At 38.6% G+C, this 23927-nt stretch overlaps 1 protein-coding gene across 3 annotated transcripts in view; it reads right to left on the bottom strand.

The window, feature by feature from the left end:
* Positions 1-23927, bottom strand: part of DIP2A (disco interacting protein 2 homolog A) — a 139559-nt gene that overhangs the window by 83994 nt on the left and 31638 nt on the right. For all 3 annotated transcript variants that reach the window (XR_012674179.1, XM_075153873.1, XM_075153870.1), the window contains exon 2: positions 14666-14737. Coding sequence is in view for 2 of the 3 variants with exons in the window: in XM_075153873.1 (XP_075009974.1) it covers positions 14666-14737 (72 nt within the window). In the remaining variant the exon portion in view is untranslated. The remainder of the gene's footprint in view (positions 1-14665; positions 14738-23927) is intronic.

The following is a 23927-nucleotide window of genomic DNA, read 5'->3' as shown; positions in this document are numbered from 1 at the left end:
ATTTGGCTTAGTGTTGTGTTTAATAGTAAACTTTCCTTAACCATGTAAGATCTGCTCCACCAAGTTTACTATCTTTCTAGCCCTTGTACAATATAGAGCTCAGTATATCTTTCATTTTACTCTTTTCTTCCCTTGAAGAGCTTCTGCTTTCCTACCTGCTCTCAAGTCTTGCTAGAACTAGAAACAACATTTTCAAAATGCAGATATTTACAGAAAGCAGCTTTCACTGAACTGAAGACGTCACTCAAGGAACCCGTGCCCAGTTCCTTTACTTTTGGAAGTAAAGGTTTTTCTTTATCAAGTAAGAAAGGATTCTTCTTTCTGTCATGGGGTTTCTGTTCCCTCCCCTTCGCCCCAAGTGTGTACCAAGAAAGAAACTGGTAATTAATTATTAATAAATATAGCAATTATAAGAGGTTTTTATTAAGACCTTTCAGTAAGATGTGGTCTTCACATTTGAAGTGTAAGTTTTCAAACAGTATTTGGATTAAATATACCAGTTCCACCTCAATTCATCAAAATGAACTTTCAAATACTCTCTTTATATACAATATCCTCAGGAAAAGTGTTTAATCATCTTCCTGACTGAATCAGTTGTTATACACAGCTTTCTTGGGTGTCTGTTAACACCACTAGGTGAATGAGCTCCATACTCCCTTTTCCATCCCCATTTGCAGCTGAGAGCTAGCCCCTCTGGATGTTGAGAAGCCAACCTTGAGTTAGCCATGGGTTCGGGGAGGGTGTGCGGGGAAAAAATATGAGCCCAAATAATAGAAAAGGAAGGAACATTTAGTAAATCACACAGATCTAAGTTTTTAGAAATTAATCCAACTCCAGAGACATGCTCCTGTCTTTTACAATTTGCTATACAGAAAGAACAAACACATTCTCACCTAATGGAGTTTTCCTACTCTCCAGAAGTAAAGCTTTTGACATAGACGACAGGCTAAGTAACACCACATGCATTCCCTGATAGGGGAAATGAGACAGGCCAGTAAAGAAACTGAAGTGTCCTCAACAGAGAGCAGTTTAACATGGAGCTGAGTAAGCACATGATGTTTCAACGCTACCCAAGACAAAGAGGTAATGTTCCCTGAAACACTTTAGCAGAATTCTGTTTCTAAAAGAAAAGCAAATTTAGTCTATCAACTGAATTGATTCAACGTATCTGATACTCAAAGAGTGGTGAAAACACTAGAGAATTGTGTTTTACATTTCATGTGAACAAAAGTTTTACATAACCACAAGTCAAAAGTCCAGTGAGATTTGTTGATCTGGAAACAGTAAACAACAACTTCGTATTTCGTTGAGGGAAGTCATCTCCTCAAAGCCCGAGCCAAAAAAAGGGCAGATGCAAATAGATTACGCGACAAATAAAGGTGGTGAAAAAGAGAACAGGACAAGCAGCTAAGCTGAGTGTCTCCCTAAAATAGACTGCCTGTTTATGAAATTTTCAGACAACAGCATATCTACATTAGGAAGGTCAACGTGCCAAACATCAGGTCAATTTTATGTTATCTTGTCACAAGGGACTTCGGGCGAAGAAGGCAACAAAAAAGAGCACTTTTTTTGTTTTTGTGCCATTTTTTTTCCTCCCAAAGAGGGTTATTAGTTGTAAGTGGAAGAAGAGATTAACGTTCTACTCATAATTCCTTACTCTTATCTTTTCCAGTCCTACGGTTTCAGCACCCAGCTTTCCAAATCTGTCTCTCTCCCTGGGCATGGTATAGCCCATGAATCCCCATTTTGAACTCCTGCAGCTGGTATGTAAGCAAGTAACTATAGAGCCTTGGAATCAGGACTCATAAGACCACAACCAAGCCGCTTTCCCACTCTGTGACCTGGCAAAGCTGGTCAGCATAATTTGTGATCAATGAGACTGCTGCATCTGGCACAATGGTTTAGCCCTTGAACATATGGGAGAAAATAAGATGGAAAATGAGCTAACTGGAATAATCGATCAGCAGATGACAAGCTGCATGTGGGATGCCACCAAGCCATGTGCAACTTGGTCATTCCTATTTGGCCACACCAGTACTGGGGCCAGAGGGAGTGGGGAAGAGAAAGGACTCCAAATAAGCATAAGAGTGCATGAAAGCTTACCAACTCCAAAACCAGAACGCTCTCCTCCTCCAACACTTACGGAACAGATTTTTGTGGATCAGAGTTAGGGCAGCTGTATTGTGATGAAATATGTATCAATGAACCTCAGAAGTTCCCTTTAAATTAGGATGAGGCACAAAATCACCGGCACTGTTGGAAACCACAACTGTGTTTCTTCAGGTTAAATCTCCCTTTTTGCTTTCTCAAAGAAGAAAGTTTCACACCATAGTGAAAAAATACCAAGGATGAATCTGAAAAACATCACTTTTTGGTAAAAATAGTAAGATATTGCATCTAACTCTTAGGCTACACAATTACGTGCCAGAAAAATCCTGTTCCACAAGCTTGGTGAACTTGTTGACTTATTCAACTATGCAAATACTATGCAAATCACTACTTTAGCTTTCAGCAAAAGCAGCTGGATAATTAGGCTAACTCCGCCATTCTCACTGAAGATCTTTACAAAAATAACATTTTAAGAAGCATACACTAAAGACACTTGATCCATTGTCACTGTATTCTGTCCATTTTTAACTTACCCAAAGCCAGCAAGAATGAAAAATCATCTTAAAGAGGCTGCTTGTTCCAATTAACTGAACAATTCGCTTCTACAGGATGAAATTAAAGTTAATGTTTGAATTATAACTGTATTTTTCCATCCACTAACACTGGAAAAATCCAGACTAACACTGACATTTCTAGCAATTTTGATTTATACAAGCAAAAAATTATTTTACTGTAAGAGCACTGAACAGTTGACAATACAATGAAGACACTTTGCTAGCATTGCTGGGTAGGATGCCTAGCTAAACACATCCGGCATCAGATCGGCAGAGATAAAAATCTCAAAAACATACTTAGCAAAAGCACAAACTTTATTGCCAGAGGACTCTTTTGGGCAACCCACAGGCAAAGCAGTTGCTCTATTGCCTCTTTCATCTCATCTGTATAAGATGTGATGTCTTAACATCAAACTCAACAGTTTTTAAAGACTCACCAATGTCTCAGCAAACTCTTATTTGAAACAGCTAATTACCTTCGCAAAAAGGTAATTACCTTCGCAAAAAGATTGATCCTGAAATTCATCTCCCAAAATAGAAATTCAGACAAAGTAATTTCAGTTCTAAACTAGGTTAATTTATATAAGTTGTACCAGTTTACTAGCTGAACCTTTCAAAACTGTTTTTTTCCAAGTTTTAATGGTAAATTGAAAAGTAAAACCACAGGAGTTAAAAGAGCATGGCAAAAATTCCCTCATCTCAGTTTTACTTGCATTGTTACTCAGTTATGTATCATGCCTCCAAACATCCACAGTTTGCAGAAGATGACGTTTCATATTAAAGAGCTTTGCAGAGAGGAGAGGGCAAGAAGGAGGCCGAAGAGGAAACTTTAGGCTCTTTGTACACTATTAAACCTTTCTGCAGCTGTTGAACTGGATCTAGAAATACAAAAGGAACAAAAGATGACAACAAAGTTCAAAGCACTAAAAGAAAGGAAAAGGGGTATGACAAGGCAGAAAATAAAACAAGTGTGGGAAACTCCCAGTCTGGCTCTAGGCCAAGCTTTCAGTCCATCCTGCTCTAATCCCTCTCTGTTGTCTCCTCCGCACCCAGCACCCTGCTCTGCCCAAAGACCACGGCCAGCCATCCAGTCTGCAGCATGCTCCTTGCCTTACTCCCCCTCCAGCCCCAGGTTCTTCAGCCCACCTCCTCCAACTCTGCCTCTGGTTTCCATTCCCTCTCCATGGATTCAAAGCCCTATGGACCTTCTGTTCATGTTTCTCCGTTGTGGTCTGTTTACCACCCACGCTCGTGTAGGGCCCCTACCAAAACGAGGGAGGTTTTCGCCAAGGACTGCAGTATTTCTTAGTTCCCTCTGACTTTGCCGGTCCTAAAGGAGAGAGAACTTCAGGAGTTTCCTAGAGACAGGTAGTCTATAAGAATAGGCAAGGTCTTTCCTGGCAGGTTTTTCAGCCATTTATTAATGTATGCAAGGAGCAGAGGCAGGGCCAGGTGTGCTGGAAATAGCCTCTCCTTCCCCATTAGTACTGCTTCATACATTATGGCAGAAGAGGTGCATCGTTGTGTAGAACTTTCACATGAAGTATCTGCATGTAACCCCTTGATTTCACCATCACTAGGGTGCCTCGTACTCCTTAGTCTTCTCAAGCAAAGCTGTGTAGCTGTGCTAATGTGTACTGAGCTTAAGTACAGCCCACAGTAACAGTTATATTAATCCCAGATTTCTTTAAATAGAACTTTAGATACAGTTATTTCCCATTGAACTGTAAAGGCAAAAAAAGCAAACTCTTCTCACAAAAATGACCTGAGATGCTAAAGTTTTACATGAAACACATAAGCTGAGTTCCGGATCTTTTTACAGAAAACTTAGGGCAAGAGACTAAATGGAAATTATTCCTCAAGAGACTGGTATCTGAAGACTGAAGACCTCTTTTTACTTTTTGGTCTGGGAAGCCTCACCTCAGTTATTAAGCATCTGGTTCTTACTCAGGTCATAGTTCAAGTTTATCATTCTATGCTGCCATATCACATCCCAGGACATATTACCTGATGCACACATTTTTGTCTTCAAGATCTGAAACGATCTAAGTGTTCACACCTTCCGGGTCAGTGAAACTGAACAAGGGTCTACCCAATGTAATTTATTACCCAGAATAAGATATTAGAAAATCATGAGTTAAAAAAAATAGTAATAGGCATCATATACATGCATTATGCTTGACTTTTATTTCTCAAAATAACAGTCCATTCTAAGCAGCAGTTCAGGAGATGCTTCACAAGAAGCCCGGTTCTCCTAACATAAGCTGATCCTGCCTGTCAGTCACAGCCCAAATTAATATAAATTACGTAAGTGCCATGCAGCACGGTTCTAATCAAAGCAGGCAGTAAAAGAAGCCGAAGCCAGATATGAAAAGCCCCCATGGCAGAGTCACCAAAATCAACACTAGGAGCAGGGAATGGCAGGTGAAGCACAGCAATCAGAGGAAGATGGTTGGCTGTGCAGCACCCAGCTCCAGCAGAGAGCAATGGGACAATTCAGCCCCTGGACCTTGGAATATCCCTGTTAAAACACTCCTTTCTTGGCTACCAACTTTCAAGGTGATGTTCGTGATATCACTTACATAAATTTGGTTATATTAGCTGAGCCAGCAGAGGCAATTTAAGCACACTGATTAGAAAAGAAGAAAGCAAGCTACCAAGGATGATGGATATAACCACATGGTGCAGTTGGCTAAAGGTCCTCAGACTTCAGATCCAGTTCACCAAAATAGACAGAAACCTCAGGGAGCCAAGTTTCATTGACACACCCAAGTAACTGGCCACTGATGAGAAAAAGTGGTTCAACAAGATAACTCAGGGGCATCACAGAGAAATCTTGTTTCCATATTAGCAGCCCTAATGGAAGAGAAAAGTTTCCATGCAAGACAGCAGCAACCTAATGAAGAGAAGTTATTCCGTAATGTGTCTGCTTGATAAGATGGCCAGATTTACTTTTGAATTGATAGATACCTCTCTAGGGGCAAGAAAAAAGGAACTACTGTGTTAGGTGTTTCCACCATGAACCAACAGTCTAGATTTCTGACAGTATCAGAGAGAGGGCTGCGTGATGACTTGCCACCCGGGTATAAAGGTGAAAAGTTCTCACAATGTATCTGAACATGGTCTTGCAAAATACTGGAAATGAACCAGCAGTAAGAGTTCATGTAGACACCAGTAAGGTAGGAAATAGGTTTGGGACTTACAACTTGAACTGTTTAGAAAGGAAGCTGAAGACCAGCACCTTCATGGTAGCATAATCATTCCTGGTAAAAGACACAGAATTACACAAGGAGATGGAAACAACATGTGCCTGAGAAAACCGTGGAACAAAAAAAATGTTTCCAGTTAACTGAAACTGATAAGCTTTTGGAAGAATAAGCAACGACACAGTAAGCAACAAAGCATCTACAAGTGTAAGGAAGCAAAATTAACAGTCATGGCAGACACTATCCCCTAGTTTCACCTCACAAATTAGATGACAGTCTTGTCTTCTGTTTTAAAGATATCACTTTTGAATGTCTCCTCCCCTTCCCTCCAAGAGAAATATGATTTTCCTTTACAATGCAGTCGTCTTTTCCCTTTCAGCGAGGCTCTCCATTCTCTCTGTATTTTTTTTCTTCCCTAAACGTCTCCCCCAGGCATATTTTGCTGAACCTTTATCAAAACTAATGTTCCGACAGTACTGCCTAGGAGATGGAGAAGAGGGACTTGCACTACAGGCACGAGCCAGAAACACCCACATGGGACCATCTCCCATTCCAATCTTGGATCTCAACTTCTCCAGAGGGAATTTCAGCAGAAATACACTAACATAGGACGGATGAAGTAGCACCGGCACATGTTCAGAGCAGAAGTCCCTCAGCTAATACCCAACACCAATCTCCTACTCAGCACAACACATCAAATGGAAAGGAACTAGGATTTTATGATTGCTTTCCTTGCTCAGACAGTACCCAAGGAATTGGTCAGGATGTAGTTACTAACACTAGGTTTAAGCAAAGGGGAAAACTCTAAATGAGCTAGAAAAGTTGGCTGGTACTCGTATCTGGAGGTTTGCTTATGATAAGCCCTTTGTCAAACCTCTCAGCTGTTAAACTAATTCATATTTGCCATTACCACACCCTTCTGCAAATATTTTGAGGAGTTTTGCAATATGATTCAGAGCAGCCATCCAGCTTACATAACCCTGTTTACATTGAAGAATAAACTTTTCCCCTGATCTGCTTTCACATAAACCCCCCTTCCTTTTGACTGTGCCTTGAAGCCAAAGTCAGTTCATTTGTTTTAAGAATAACAACATGAGAAAAAGGAGTAACACCTTACATGCTTTTTAATATTTTTGGGGTTTAATGACCCAAATAAAGGAAAGCCACAAGTGATAAAACTGGAGCAGAGGAAACTGCAAAGCAAATCATACCAACGTTTATGCAGAAATACAGTACCTTTTATTAGAACCAGTAATAGCTGGGACAAAGTAGACAAGAAGAGGAGAAAAATCCCCTTGATTTCAAATATAATTCCTTTATCATACAATTCCTGCACATCTGCAGGCACTTCACTTATACCAGACATACCAGCTAGTAGAACATTTCTCTGCTTACAAAAACCCTGTTGGCAAAATTTCCTTGCATTATATGGCTCGCAAGCAATACTACCACTAATGATACTCATGGTGCTTTAAAATTTCAAACCGCCTTTATAAAGCCCTCACTGATAAAGATGTTGATGCAGTAGAAAATACCAGCTCTTGGGAACATACAAATGAGTAAAGGACGCTGACTGAATAACATTTCTGTTTTAGGCCTCAAAGAGCTCCTTAGAGATCTACGAAAGAACAAGCTGAAGTCACTTGTCCTTATTTTAAAAAATCTGAAGAACAATGTGTTTTAATCAAAAAAAAAACCAGCTTGTTTCCTTTAAGACTATTTGATCTTAATTATTCTCCCACTTAAAAATAAGACGGCATTAGTAATACAAGTGAAAGATGTCTCTATGTGTTAATTTGTCTCAGATTAAAGCACTATGAAAAGCTGGCTTAACTGATACCATTGAATGACAATTGGATCTCGCAATACTCAGAGGCAAAGTTTTGCTGTATTAAAAAAAAGCTGTATGCTCAGGTTACTTGATATTTATAAAATACAACTTTTAGCATTGCTTTTAACTCAATAAAATAACCTGTGATTGGCTGCCACACAAGGGTTTGGGGTTTTTTTGCATTTTAATTTTTTTTTTTTAATCTTAAATATTAGAAATAATATTTTGTTAATGACAATCAATTCAAGGATTTTTGTTCTCACTCATTACACTATTGCTCTACGAAAAAGTACACTGGAGACATGCAAGTCTCTAAATTTAACCCACCACAGGAAAACTGGATAGCAAGCCAATGTCAGCTCTCAAGAAGAGATGTAAAGCTTCACATGGTAACAGCTTTTTTTTTTTTTTTAAAAGTAACACAAGAAGCTTGACCTAAACACCTTGGGTTTTCTAGGTCATACTTTATGCCAGATTTCACTCAGATAAGCTTTCTCAAAACTACCATTAATCTGGACTAGTACTTACAGTTGACAAACACACCATGTCCTGTAAATAACAGCTCTCAGAGGAAAATGAAGAATGTAGTTTTTTTCAAGTTTATAAAGCGGAAGCATGTCTGGTTTAGTATTTACATATCTCCCCATTTTTGTTTTCTTTATATTTGTTACATTGTCACTAATAAATAAGCAGCAGTGGCAGTTGCACTATGGTTAATGTATTTTCTTTCACAATTAATCCATAAAAGCAACAATCTTAAAAATTCACTTGCCCAAGATGAAGAGGACATTTGGAACTTTTATGTGAAACCTGATGGCTGAAGAAGACGACCAGGGGCAGCAGGGGTGAAACGGTAAGTTGTAATTTGGCACTGATTGTTTCTTCTTGTACCAAATTTGTTTTTAACGTCTACCACAACAGCCTTGACATAAGAAAGCTAACAGGAACAGACCATTATGTGCTGTGGCTAATTACAATCATGTCGCTGATGCAGAACAAGTCTATATTATTGGATGATTCAGTGCAGCTCCACTACTGACTGCAGAAGTACGGCCTCAAGCTGAAGAAATTACCTTCAAACCAACAGAGGTCTTTTCCACCATCTCAGGATTAGATGGAGATCAAGCAATGTATTTTTCATGTTTGATTTTATCTCGTTTCTTCTGTTTTGGCTTGGAAGTGTTCTTGCATCTTCAAGATCACCAGGTCCTAGCAGGTTCTTCTGACAAACAATTTCTTTTTTAAGTACTTAAGTACATTTGAAGTATATTTAAGTACTTTTAAAAACCACTTACGTTGCCCAAGACAACCTCTGAAAATTTCTTTTTCTTTTCCCAGCAGAGCTCTCCCAGGTTGGTTCTAGCTACCACACCAAGATCTGTCTTGGACTTTCTCAGAGACTAATCTTGGAATTTATTCTTATTGTTCACACAAATGGCAAAAACAGGGAAAGAAAAGCTTACACACATCTTTTGTTCCCCAGGAATACAGGGCATTCAAGCCCTGATGACACTGGGGTGCCTTGGCTAGGAAGAAGTCTCCGAGTTTATCAATGAGCACATCTGCAAATCCAGTACCAGCATGGAAAGTGTGCCTCGACGGAATACAGGTGCTTAAGGCACTGGTCTGATCCCACTGGCATCTGACAACTAATCTACAATGTGACAGCTGACCTCAAATGCTAGCATTAAGTTTTCTCAACTGAAAGCATATTTAGACCAGGAAAATCTGACTCCTGAAACATTCAAAAGCTAGGAAGAAAACAAGTAAAATACAGGCAAATAAAAAATAAATATATATAGTGCTATATAGCTATTGTTGTTATTATTATTATTATATATAAAATATATATTATAAATATTATATATAAAACAGCGTAGCTGTTTTATTTATATTTTTGTATGTAGTCTATATTTTATATATATAAAAACATAAAAGTGTAGCTGTTTTATCTAGGTAATATTTATAATATACAGAATTTATTTATTTTTATATATAATATATATAAAATATATAAAGTCTATATTTTTCTATAAATATAAATAAAACAGTTACACTGGCCAAGCTTTTAAAACTACAGAAAATATTTTCTTTTTTTAAAGAAACAGCTGGCAGGTGAGCAGGATATTACCACAGTAGCAAAGGATGGTTCCAGGGTAATTCCTATCTAACAAAAGGGAATGCAGACTACCTTCAAGTGACCGACTGGTTGCTGTCAGAACCTCTGAGGTTCGTTATTTCATCTTCCCCTTTGGTTAAAATAGGTTTGAAATGGTTTCAAGTGTCTGAAGTATCACCAGAATTCAGGTAATGGAATGGCAAGCACTAAAAAGAAATCTACAGTTACCAACATATCACATTTCAGTGCAGAGAAGAAATTTTAGTTATTTCACATTCAACAATCAGCTCATGACATTCCACTACCTGACATGAATTTTTAATGCTCCAATGACAAATGTAACTTCACAGGTAGAAGTTACCTGCTCTCCCAAGCACAGCACCAAGATTGCTTATAATGAGGCTTTTGGAGTTGCCATTGTCCCTGCTATTGTTTCTCATTCTGAGATATATCCCACGTGTGGTAATATGAAGTGATTCTAGAAAGAAACAGTTCCTTTAACCATCAAAAGTTTCCTGAAATTCAGCAGAAAAATGACAATGAACATTGGCTACAAGGAAAAAAAAGGGAGAAGGGAGTACAGCATTTGCTCCCCATCAGGACAGTACACTCCAGGATGCAAGTTACCAAATTTCACTGTAAACACTGCTCATTTTATCATGTTTTTTCTGAATCTTTTTACACTCAAGCTCTATCCACATTCAAAATGTGTTTTTGCAATGTGTCTGATGTTATCCATCACTCAGAAGCTTCACCTAGCAGCATGCCAGGTTGCCTACAGATAAAATTAATTACTTCCTCAGAGTTTTATCTGAAATTTGGGAGCAGAGGTTGATTACTGACTGATTACTGTTAAGGCTTGCTATTACTCAACACTTGTTTTTACTTTTGCACAGTGCATTTTGGTTGGATTAGTGAAAGATTACACATTTTAATTAGTATTTCCCTGTAACTACATAGTTTTATGGTTCCTAAGTGAAATCTAACATTTCCGTCAGCTCTTCATAACTGCAGGTTTAGAATTTTAGAATGCAAAACAGTGCCTACAGGAACGCGACTCCTGAATATTAACATGCTCTACTTAATTTTACTGTTAATTGAAAATATGCTTTGCAGCCACTTCTGTCTTTTTCTATTCACTAAGCCCTCTGTGGGGTTACATTTAACGTTGTCGGTGTAATGATTTGGTTCCCCACAGATTCAGCTACATAGTGCAGTAGAAACTTAATCCAATCCATTTTACATGGCATTGGAAGAGCAGTTCTCATACGATTAGTTTTTACGTGGCAGCTGATGAGGTATAACATGAAAAGTTAAATGTCCAGAACTCAAATCTTACGAGTATGTGAGTATGCTTTAAGACACAAAGATCATACAACTTGTTGATTCATAAATATTTGTTGAAAAAAGATCCCATCAACTACCCAATCTGATCGCTATGATTACAGATATGTTTCCAATTTCTAACAAGGCAGAAGAATCACTTACCCCAAAATCGTAGAAAACCCTGTCCACATTCAAGTCTAAGTTGGAGAACCTACAGCAGATTCGCAGACGGTCACCCTCTCCTTTCAATGTAAGCCATCTTGTTCCACAGTGCCACCACTTTTTCCTTCTTTACAAGTACCACATCAACGTGCAGTCCTATCTCAAGTTCTCTAATAATTTAATATTTCATAAACGTACACTAATCAAAACGTTTTGTTTCAAACAATTTTCCCATTACTCCTATTTCTACTTTCCTGCCTCTCACCAGGAATTCTATTTCTTACTCAGTACTTTCACGGCCCACCCTACATTTTGTTAAAAACCTTACAAATCAGCAGAATTGTACTATCAGCTAAAGGTTCGTAACAAAACAAGTAGAGCTAGGTATTGATGCACTATGAGGAAGACATCAGGTTTTGTGAAATTCAAATAAGTACTGAAGAACATGAAATAAAATAAACTGGTCAGCAGTCTTTACCTCATAGACCAACAGAGAACAGACGACAATGCATATACTTGGAAAAGAAATGATGACCAAATGAGGTTTAGAAAGACACAAGTTATTGATCCTAGGGATGGCCAAATCACAGACTAAGAACTCTTCAAATCTAAAATGCTGGCATCCATCAGTGTGCAAAAACTTAATGGATAATGGGAAACCTAACGAATCCTATCAGGAATGCTACCGAGCAAAGGATATTACAAAAAAATCCTGCAATCAAATTGTTAATGATAAAAAATTACCGCAGGCTCAAAGCCACTGGGACTCCTACACATTAATATGAGCCATGCTGAAGCTGTGCCAATTAACAAAATTCCAAGCGAGAACTGGGTTAATGGAACATATGTCAGGAAACGGAAATAAGTAGTTAGCTTAGGATTTTAAGCAAACTTCGTCTTTTTGCCAGAGTATCATTCTTTGTGCTCAGAGGCAGACAGCCTGCTAACTCTCTTTTTAGCATGTTAAATCTAGATTCCTGTCATCTTAATGCAAAACTAGGCAGAAGTGGTAGACAAATCGGGTAATCCGGTATTTCTTAGAAAATGTGGTATCAAGCAAGTAGGACAAACCATAGGATCAGCTAATTTTCGACCACTCCTTAAGATGATTAGGGAAAACCTGGCTGAACAAGGAGAAATTTTTAAGCAGCTGGAAATCTAAAGGGACCCAGGATTCTTAGTTGAGCCTACTATCAGGTCACAGACAAACTAGGAGACCGCTGAATTGCACTGCCATCTCCTTAGGACATGCTTTCTTAAAATTATTGTCCAGGATGTTAAGGTGTTAACCTAGATTATATGAAGTTGCTTCTCCTGAAAGAAACACTCCTGACCACCTCAAGTTTGAAAGACAAGCTTCAGTGAAAACAATTCTAAAAAAGTGCCAATAACATATTTTACCTACTCATTTTTTTCTTCCAAAGCTGTCTAACAAGTCAATTCTGTAGTTTCATATACCGCTTCAGCTGAGTGAGTTCCTGAATATGATATAGGTTACCTAAATAGGATATTACAAAACACCTTTGGAAATTATACAGATATCACAGCAGGCTTCTAGAGCAGACAACTGAATTTAATTAGCGTTAACACCCCAGAAACCATGCACAGGAGTCAGTGTTGCTTCTAAGAGCCCAAGAGTTAGAATATGACATGGGGCCAGTATTCATGCAGAAAAGGGGAACAAAGATGCTTTACACTTTACACACAGCTTTAAAACTTACTCAAAAAAGCATGGAAGACAAAGCCCTGTACTTTCCTAAGCTACACTTGAGAGCTCAGAACTTGAACAATTTGTGCAAAAAGCCTTTCGGTTTAAGGGTTGAGAGGGAAAAAAATTAAAAAATAAAAAAATCACTATCAATAGAAAGGAGAGAAGGCAGAGTAAATCAACGGTTATGAGAGATTAAAACAAGAGACAGAAATCCAAAGACATGACTTTCTAGTAGACAAAGTTCACTGACAGAACATTTCTCTTAACTGTTAATCCTCAGCCAAAATCCATACTTAGCCTGGTCTCAAAATCTTTAACTAAGCTGAGTTGGAGGACAGGGTATTTTGAACAGAAAAGTGAGACAGTTCCTTAGAGAAAAATGGTAAGGAGGAGAAGCTGTGGCAGGTGAAGCTAGAGCTTGCTCCTGACTGCAATATTTATCAAAAAATCCAAACTGCTTCTATTCAAAGAATGAGCCATTTTATAGACATGAGTTAGGTCCTGTGTGGTCTACAGGGTATTATAAATTTGCTAAGGGAAAAGCTACAGCTGTTCTTAAAAACAAAAAAAGAGAAACCCAAACACAACAAACCTGTGCTAAGAAACCCAATGATGAAACACTAGATCATGTTCTAACTGTTCAACGCCAAATACACACCGTAAAACTTTTTCTAAAACACCACAACTCAGCAAACAGCAGAACTCATGAGAAAAAAAACTTTTGTCTATCCTGCTACGAAGAACCACAGGGGTCAATACATCAAGATTTCCAAAGCAAAAGAGACTATCATCTAGTCAATTTGCACAAAACTGGCCTGAGATGCCCATTCCTCCTTCAAATCAGTAACTTCTGTAAATATCAGAACCAAAACAGGACCAAAATCACATTAATCCCTGTTCTCTGATCTGAAAGCATAACGCTAACATTGTAAAATAATACGTGTTATTCTTTTTCTCTCATCTATTTACAGTGTCTCATTATTGGTTCCACTCATCTCGGTTGTCTTCTCATTCTCCCTTATCTCAACCGGAATCTCTCAAGCTATGGAAGAATTGGTCTAGGATTATTATGCAAGACTAAAGCTCAATGGCAGCCCAACAGCATTAACCCCGAGTGATTTAAGTGTCCTAGTATAAAAATAAAAAAAAGAAGTTGGGCATTTAGCTTTTGGCCATTGAAGATAAAGTCTGATAATAACCAGCTTAAGAAGTAATAGTTTATAGTAAAAAGTCAGTATTTTGAAGAAACTCGGCAGGGGGGAGGGGAGCGACGCAGAGGGCATGTGCAAAAAAAGCACACTAAAGAATGAGAGTGACGACTAGTGAGTATTTTCATTCAATGAAACTGGCCAGTTTGCTTTCAGGAATAACTTCACTCATTTTTAAAGTTATCTTAAAGTCTTGGATGCAGTTGTCAAACTAAAGGTTGCTGACAAAAATGTTACCATTTAACATTTCACATAAAATGTTAAAAAAAACATTTCAGACTTTTTTGTTCTGCACTTCTCTATAATAGCCATTTTCCACTGGTTAGATGCCATGTCAATCAAACACTATTAATTCAGCTATTCTATTTAGTGAGAACTTCTCCATTACAGATTTTCACAGATTTAGCACAAAAGGTGTAACTTATATGAGGTCTCTTACCTTGAATTAATGGTATGTACCGTGCTAACAGCTTTGCTCGTTTCTTTTCGTATCCTTTCTGAGTGATGTCTCCTAAAGAAACGAAGAAAAATTCATATTGTTTTGAACAGTTTTTAAATAAACCTTCTCAATTTTGTGATACCTAGGATTAAACTCGCTAACTTTGAATCAGTCACATTAGCAACAAAGACCTGGGCATGTCAGAGAAACTCATGGCCATATACATACCACCCATGCAGCACTATCTGTGCACATATGAAAATTAGTGTCTTGGAGGTATACAACAGAAGAATAGTGTTTTTGTCTGCAGCACCCATGTTGAACCTGGTTCTAGAGATATTTACCATAATGCAGAACACAGCACAAAAGATTTGCAGCGTAGCAGAAGCCAATGAAGCTGATGAGCCTGGCTCTGCACCCTTCTGGGGCATCAGAAATGCTCAATATACCAGGGCTTGAGAGAACATCCTCTGGCACACCTTTGTAGTGCTTTTCAACCTGTAGACCATGTTGTCCACTCTGCACTGTGCAGCACATCAGTCTCCGCTTTCAAATTCTAGGAGGTGATAATCTCCTTCTAGCACTAGTTTTTATTCACAGTTGTCATCTGATAGCCTGTTTTAAACCTATATTGCAGAATCCATTGGTAAAACGTGATGTCTTTTCACGCAGACCAGAATAAAAGGAAAGCTTCTACAGAAACCCAAAAAAAGTTTTTTGAGACATTTCAGAATCTGTACTTCCATAATTCTACGAAAAGAACAAGGTGGCTTCATGCAAAACCAGCAGCAAGCTTAGTATAAAAATAAAAAAATCCAAACACCAACAAAATTTTACAAGCTTTGTCCATATTCTAGATCTCAGCACAGACTTGAAAACAGTGATTTCAACTTAAAACCACTCCCAGCTCCCAAAACTCACACTTGCTTAGATGGTGAGGTACCACACAGTTCCACTAACACAGTGGACTTTTATCCCTTCATACTTAGCAAATGCATCACAACAGCATGAAATATAACCAAGATTAAAGATATTAAAAATATCTGACGTTTTTTTTGAAAACATACTCCAGTAGAAGGTGAATTTTAGAAATGTAGGCAGATAATTATCTCGACTTTAATTAGGGCACAAAAATAAAATTTTACATTTAGATCTTTGCTTCAAGCACATTCTTCCAGCAACATATTGGTGAAAGAGTGTATCAAACTACGGAGAAGGAAGAAAAAAAAAAAAAGGCATGAATTACATATATATGGATTATCTAAAACAGCCTACCTCTGGGCATTTGCTTTCTGCCAAACCTGAAACTTTTTCTCCATCCTATTCACACAAGGAATCAAAACTTGAAGTCTGGAAACGATAAGAGTAGCATGCTTGTTGCGTGAATGGATTTAGGTCTTGTATTTCACAGAACTGCAAGAATACTACATCATGCTGTTTCTAAGGACTCTCTGACCTCAGTTGTCAGGTGTGCAGTAAAACCTGACATGTCCCAGACCGGGGACTTTGCTGGGTATCTGTCTTTATCCTTACCAAAGTTTTCTGCAGGCAGCCAGCAGAATCAAGAGGTATGAGGGCAATCCAGAGAAAGACAGAGTATGATTCACATGGGATTCATCCCCTTTGGAAATGAGGCTATAAAATTATATATAAGATTATATGTTACTAGTAACAGTCATTTTTTAATTCATCCAGACGAGTATGCAGAAGCAAGAACCCCTTTTCCTCAGTCAGATGTTATGCAGAAAAGTTCTTACTCTCTATTTTAAAATTTTTCTCTGATATTTGCCTTAATACATAAGGGTTGGTTTTGGTTTTTTATTTAATATTGTCCATAGCAGTACATGCTCTAAACACATTTCCTCAAACATCCACCTCCGTCCTACATCAGAGGACACTGCTAACAGACACTGCTAACAGAAATAAAGTCACTTCATTCTACCATCCTCCTGCAATTAAGTGAATATGCATCATTTAAAGTTACTGACAGTATGCCAAAACAAGCAATGAGAGCTTGAAGATACTGTTCAAAACAGATAAGAAAAAACCATGCAAATCCTGGAGTGCTTCAAACATTGCAGGTATTTCAAACTACAACCAAACAGAATCTGTTAGTTTTTACTCATAAACCTGTGTAAATATTTCATATAAAATTTGGACACAAGACAAAAATGCTTTGGTTATCATTTTTCTTGAGCAGAAAATTTTTTAGCAGAAGAAATATATAGAAATATAATTTTTATATATATGTATGTTATATAATTATATCAAAATAGGAATGAAATCAAAACAAAACAAAACACACAAATGCCCAAGCAGATTTGTGTGCCTAGGAATAGCTGATCAAAATGACAAATTACACGCTTTAAGTAAGTCATTTCTACAAAGAAAGAAAAAGGTTACCAAAAAAGATGCATCATTTTCAGTTATGGGGGGGAGGGAGGGAAAAAAGTCAAGAAGCACGAGCAGGAAGAACAATTTATCTTAAAACATAAATAATTTGGAATACTAAAGCAATCTCAGCAAATTCTTTAAGTGACAAATGCTGTACGAAACACAAATTTGCCATACCTTAACTTCAGCGAGGACAGTAATTTTCAGAGCTCCATAAATGATTCAAGTAATCCTTAAATCAAATCTCTGCACAGATCAGCCACCTTGCCAGGTATCACCCAATTGAAGAGGTATGCCATGGAAGCAGCAGATCAAAAGATAGGGTTGAAAGTAAAGTCTCATTTAAACCAGAATATCTCAAACTTTGGCTTCTCACTGCATTTGGAAATTCTTTGATTTTACTGGAACACCGACTTGAAAAATTTTCCTTAAATCAGCTTAAGAAAAGTCCAAAGTCAAAAGCATCTCTGTAGACTTTTGTAGCCCCACTGGCAAGTCAGACTTTGCTGCCTAGCAAAGATTTTCTTTGTTCCTTTCTCAAAAGCTTGGGGGTGGATTCCTCCTGACAGTTGCTCCCCACCCCCTCACCCTCAGAGCCTCAGTGGGATTAACCCATCATTTGGGGTTCTTTGTAATCCCTCACCTCTTCCAAAAAGAGCTGCTTAGCCACATCTGGTATGTCGGGGCCACAGCTGCTGTCATTTAGCCTCACTTTCTCCCTGGTTATTAGATTACACAAAAGCAATATGAGGTTCCTCAGTCTCAGCAAACCAGCTGGGATGCCTGGATAAAGCTAGACACTGGGCCGAGCTGTTAGTTCTCTGCCTGGAATATTTGACATATTTAACAATATGTCAGAGCTCCAGGAAAATTAATCTAGACAGAGATGAAAGTGTTGGCATTTCTTAAAATGATCTAAGAAAAATTATTTTCTTAATTAGTGCACAAAGAATCTGTCATGCAGTTACCCCAAATCTACCCAGGCTTGGTTTTATTTCACAATGTTAGCACTATAGCTAACAGAATCTTAATGCCATGTTAACTAAATAAAATCACCTGCATTTATTGGGTTTTCATGAATTATTTTTCATTGATTATTCACTTGCTGGGTTCAAAAATTTCAGCTAGTTTATTTTCAATTCTGAAAAGTAGGTGGTGAACACTGATTAGGTGCTTCAATGCTCTTCAAAAAACCACAAGAATAGGAAACAAGCACATGCTTTACTGCCTAGATACAGCTGCCATGCCTCATCACATTGCAAAATCTTCACACTGCAAAATCCTGACTTTGTAATCTCAAGTATTTTATGGTAGCTCTACCCATTGGATAACAATGCTTAGAAAAAGTTTTTTTTTTAATTAGAAATTGGGCATATTTGAGCTATGTAGTTCATAAATAAATACAGTGTGCCTAACAGAGAACATTATTTCCTTGATCACCACCAGAAAAGAACACCCACAAGTGCAGCAGCCTCTCCTCTTCAGTGCATGAACACACACAGCAGAGCACATCCAGTGCTGTTCCAGATCCTTTGTAGCTTTGTATCCCTGCACTGAGGAGTCCCTGAAGGCTTCTGATGGAGAAGGGAAGATGAGCAAGATGCAGACAGACACTGAACAGCTCATGGAAAGGTGAGCTTGCTATGAAGTGAGGGACTTCTCCTGTCCCTAATCAGCGGTTTGCACTTAAATTCTCACTGGGAGGAGCTATAACAAACCACGCACCACACTGTGCTGGCAATAGATCTCAAGGGTCCATCGTGTAAACACTCTCCGCAAGATGACTGCTCGTACCATACAGCTGAGGATGGCTCTGTGAGAGCCTAGTACTTGCTAAAGATAAGGAAATGGCTCCAGGTCGCCAGTTTGCAGAAGTCGAGGACAGAGACATTTCTAAATGAGATGACTGAGCATTAAACATGGATGAAAAGAATAAGATGTTATTAGGTCTGCAAGATGAAACCTTTAAGGATTCCACTGTTTGGCCACTGGTGAGCACAGCCACAATCCCAGGTATATCAACTATTGACAAATCACTGCAGAAACCTTTGCCTGTTCTTTCAGTATACAGTGAAAGTCAAGGGTGTGAATACTGGCTTCTGCCTGAAGAGGTGGTTCTTGGATGGTTTGAAAAGGCAGGCAAGTTGCCAGTCTAAAACATAACTCAGAAGTCACCTGTGGAAAAATTTAAAGTGAATCTCCAGTATTCCTGGAGACAGGTTGTCGCTGTATTTGAAGGGTTGGTGGAACTGGAAGAATCAATTCAGCAGTTATCATTTCTAATTCTACCTCTTAGACACGTTGGTAAATATTTTTAAGTGAAACAACTCGCCAAGCTTTATTTTGCATCACCCTAAAAGTATTATAAAAGGAACACTGCATTGTTACACGATTTTGACTTACTTCAAAGTCGGAAACAAGAAAAACAAACTGTGAAAGAAATAACTACTCCGACATCTGTGATTTTTGTCCACTGTGAAAGCAAAAATAATCAAGGCATTTCTAAGCATTATGATAAGAGTCAACAATAAGGAAAGCCAGTAACACTTGGTGTAACAGCTGGGGAACCAAAAGATGGTGCTGAGGAACATTGAACCATGCAGCCAGCAGAAGTAATGGCTCCGTTTCTCATGTTATCTGTCCTCCAGAGTAAATAATGTGCCAACCAGTCCCGAGGAAATTGCTGATAATGGAAACACATAGGAAGAGAAGAGACCTCACCGATACAAAGTCTGATGATAACATGTCCTGGTTCCGGCTGGGACAGAGTTAACTTTCTTCCCAGCTTGGGGGGTGTGCTGTCTTTTGGGTTTGGTATGAGATTGATGCTTGCAGCGGGGAGACTTTTGTTTACTCTTTTCAGCCTCCCATGCCCTGCCACGTGCAGGGGAAGCTCTGGGGGAGGGGTGAGCACAGCCGGGGTGGTTGACCCAGCTGGCCAATGGGGTATTCTATACCAGGTGACATCATGCTCAGTATAAAAACCAGGGGTGGGTGGGGGGTCCCACCCCCCGTTTGTGACACATGGTCAGTGAGCAGGTGTGCATCGCCTGCTTTGTATATTCTGCTATTGTTGTTGTTCTCATTGTTATTCTTATGTTCTACTTCGTTTTATTTCAATTATTAAACTGTTTTTATCTCAACCTGGGAGTTTTCCTACTTGTGCCCTCCCGATTCTCTCCCCCATCCCACTGGAGGGGGGGGGGGCGGTGAGCGAGCAGCTGCATGGGGTTTATTTGCTGGCTGGGGTTAAACCATGACATAACAGAACCACCAATGGATGGTTTGTCTCCCATGCTAACAGGGCACAGCTCTGAAACTACATCTATTTGAGCATGAAGACGACAGAGATCACGAGCTTCTGATTCATACTATGCATATGCATTGTAAGCTTAAGCATTCCTCATACAGCCTCAGAGACTGCCAATGAGAAATCATACCCAATATCAACAGGGAGAAAGTTTCTTACGGATGCTTACTACTCAAAGGCTTGAAATCAATACAGGCAAGTAGTACCTAGTATGCATTTAGTATGCATAATACCTAAGTGCATCTAACTTGTAATAAGGATGACAAAACCATCTGAACAATTCCTATTACAGGATCTCAAGGATGCTGTTCTCTCAAACATAGCTCTGACAACTGCAGTAAGCAGAGATTGAAAAAAAAATCCACAGTCCTAGGAACACAACATTTATCTTTTCAGCAAGATGCATTTACAGTAGATCAGCAGGCTTCAGAAAGCCCTTGCTGATAGTAATCAATATGTAAAAGACTGAAAATGGAGAGAGCATGACAGTAGGATAAAGCTGTTCATCAAGGGGGAGATGAACAGCAGCAGCCACATGTAATTCCTGAAATGAATACTGAGTCATCATGGTAAGTCAGATATGTTCTCTCAGTCATATACGATACATCTCAATCAATGTCACACATCCCTTGTTACCCAGCTTCTGAACTCCAAAGTACGTCATTTGTTACAGCACTCTGGCAGCCAATACCAGTTGCTGATACCCTGAGAAAGAATAGGGTGTGGCGCCGAGATACAGCAGGATGGTTGTATTTATGCCTTAACCTGTAGTCACAAACAGGGCCTTGAGGAAGAGGAGTAGGAGTTCTCCTGGGTGCTGAACTCCCTCAGCAGGCAGGGCCGTGCATCACAGGGCATCTTCGTGTTGTGGCATTCAAAAGCAGCAAAAAGGCAAGGTCAGTACTTCACCAAACAGCTATTCTCCTGTTAACACCTGATACCAAAACAAAGACCAAGTCATAAAAATGCCCACCAAGGTTGCCGCTTAACTGAAATTAAAGCCTCAAAATAAAATATTATGAGGGTGTTTCCAAAGTCTAGTATTTTCTTTCGAAGAAGGTGAAACCAGCACAATTGCAACCCCTGATAAAGGGGTTGATGGACGAGCCCCCATGTAGCCAAGCCCACTGCAGCAATAGCAGTGAAGAAGAAATTTTCTGTTAAGCCTTCACTCTGGGATTGCTAAACTTGTGGATGAGAGTTATAAGATTATGTTCTCATGTGCATGAGTACTTACCACATGGGTAAGAAGTGCCATACTATCCAGGGAAAGCCAGAGACATTGGGAGGTCACAGTCCTCACCAGGATTAAAGGGCAGAGCTGACAAAGTTGACAGAGGTCTTACTGGCTTGGGGAGGGGGAACCAAACAAACCCAAAACAAACTCACCACCAAAACTTTACTATGCACATAAAGTTTTGTGGACTTTTCCAGAAGATCATCATACAGCTTACATCACTGTTTAAATACGCTTAAAGGCTTGACTTAGCAAACATTTGGAAAGACATGTTCCCTTCCAAGGCTGCAGACATGTCTCACATGAACATGGAATCTGACAGCTGCAGGTAGTTCAGGGTTGAAATATGACCTTGAGGAAAGACCCTGAAGATGAACCAAAGATCAAAATACAAACCCCTAAAGACAAACTGTAGAAATATTGGAAAGGAAGGGGAAGGCTAAGAAAAACTTGGAGAAATTAAATACTCTTAAGAAAACTGAAAATGGTTTACAGATGTATTTCCTCCATATACACCAGCCATGAGCTTCAAGCTGGGCTGCACACAGGTGTGCCATCAACAGATTCTGCTGAGTGACAGTTCACAATCATTCTTATTAACGCTAAAGTTTTAATCATCACTTAAATCTAAACACCAGAACAACTCTCCCAAACCTACTACTACTGCCCATTACAAGCTTTGATTACCTGCTACACATTCTTCTCCCAGATACCACACTTTTTTGTATACATCAGGCAAAAGCCAAACTGATCAACAGGTGATAAAGGAACTAGAGGATGAAAATCATTACTTGCAATCAAAGAATGGGTTTTGGACCTCCAAACTATGCAGAAGCCAACACTTGCTGCCATCCCTGAGATATGGTCTCTGGTAGGTCTGTGCTGTTTAAATCTGATAATCAAAGTGTTTTGGGTGACAAAAAAAAAAAAAAAAATTCCATAACTATCCCTTACCCTATCCAGAAATTGGTGCACTTATTAAACAAACTGGTTCCAAACTGGATCCACATCAACACAGCTCTTCTGTAAACCATGGTGGGATTTTTTTTTTTTTCCTGCCAGCTCAGGAACCACCATATTTTCCTGGGCAAAATAGAAGTTTACCACTGAATTCTTTCCCTAATAGCTGAATTATTAATCAACAGCATGTTGATAAACCAGCAGGACATCTCACAACTGTCTGTAAATAAGTAGTCTATTAAGTAGTCTTGGTTCTACATTTTTAGCTACTCATATTTTTCCAGTTTCAATCTTAACCTTTGATTCTTTTTCTAAAATTGTATTACAAGATGTATCTCCATCATTACTGAACTTTATACTGAAATAAGTGACTGTATACAGATTAGTTATACTGCTAAACTCAGTGGTTTGGGGTTTTTTTGGTTAAGAGTGGTAAGTACATCTGTTTCCAATTGTTTGCCCTTCTATAAAACTCATGCTTTGCAATCACAGCTATAAAGAAGCACTTTTAACTTATCATGTAACCTGAAGCCCATTCTGGCATGCAATTTCTAGTGAAAAGTCTCATTTTCCTTCTCCTCTATACAACATACTCCAAGACTCCATACGTTCCAAGACTCATTCTATAACACAGTATTTCAGCCATAGTGAAGTTTATGTTCACATTGTCTTTGAAAAGCATAGAAAACTGTAGCAGCATGAGAAGTGGTTGAAGCTTTACCTTTAATATCTAGAAAAGAACACTTCCTTACATCTATAAGTTTGCAAAACATTCAAACAGCAGTCCTTTATCCTGAATCATTGCTGTTTGCTGAAGCAAGGGCTATCGATTGATGCCTTAATTTAGTTTGCATATGATGAGCTCAGTGAAGTGTGAAAATATCTTGATTATAATCTTTCATATCATACAAATCTGAGTAAGTGACATCTGATCATGCCATATGGCGATGCGTTTGACTAACCTGTAAGACATTCTATTTCGAAGATCCTATTTTAAACACCCTGAGAGCATCAAAATGCCTTTTAAGCAGTACTAGAAGTTTAGCACAACTTCACTGAAAATGTATGTGATTAGTAATTCCTAATTTGCAGCAGGACTTTCATCCCTCTGACAGAATTTAAATTATCAAAGTACAACCTTGTCTCCATGTAAAAATAGTAATGTGGAGATACACAACTACTTAAATGTACAGTTTCTTTAAACCTTTGCATACACAATGAAATCACTGAAATATCAAGTTCTAGAAGTTAGACAAATATTGACTAGCTAATCGCATGTATCTTAATGACTAAGTTTTCCACTTTGTGCACAACTGGACTATCTAGTTTACAATACTATTAATTGCTAAGTGTGCTTTATC

This window comes from Calonectris borealis, chromosome 6 (assembly GCF_964195595.1).
Source record: "Calonectris borealis chromosome 6, bCalBor7.hap1.2, whole genome shotgun sequence".
Taxonomy (NCBI): domain Eukaryota; kingdom Metazoa; phylum Chordata; class Aves; order Procellariiformes; family Procellariidae; genus Calonectris; species Calonectris borealis.
This window is presented reverse-complemented; position numbering and strand designations above follow the sequence as displayed.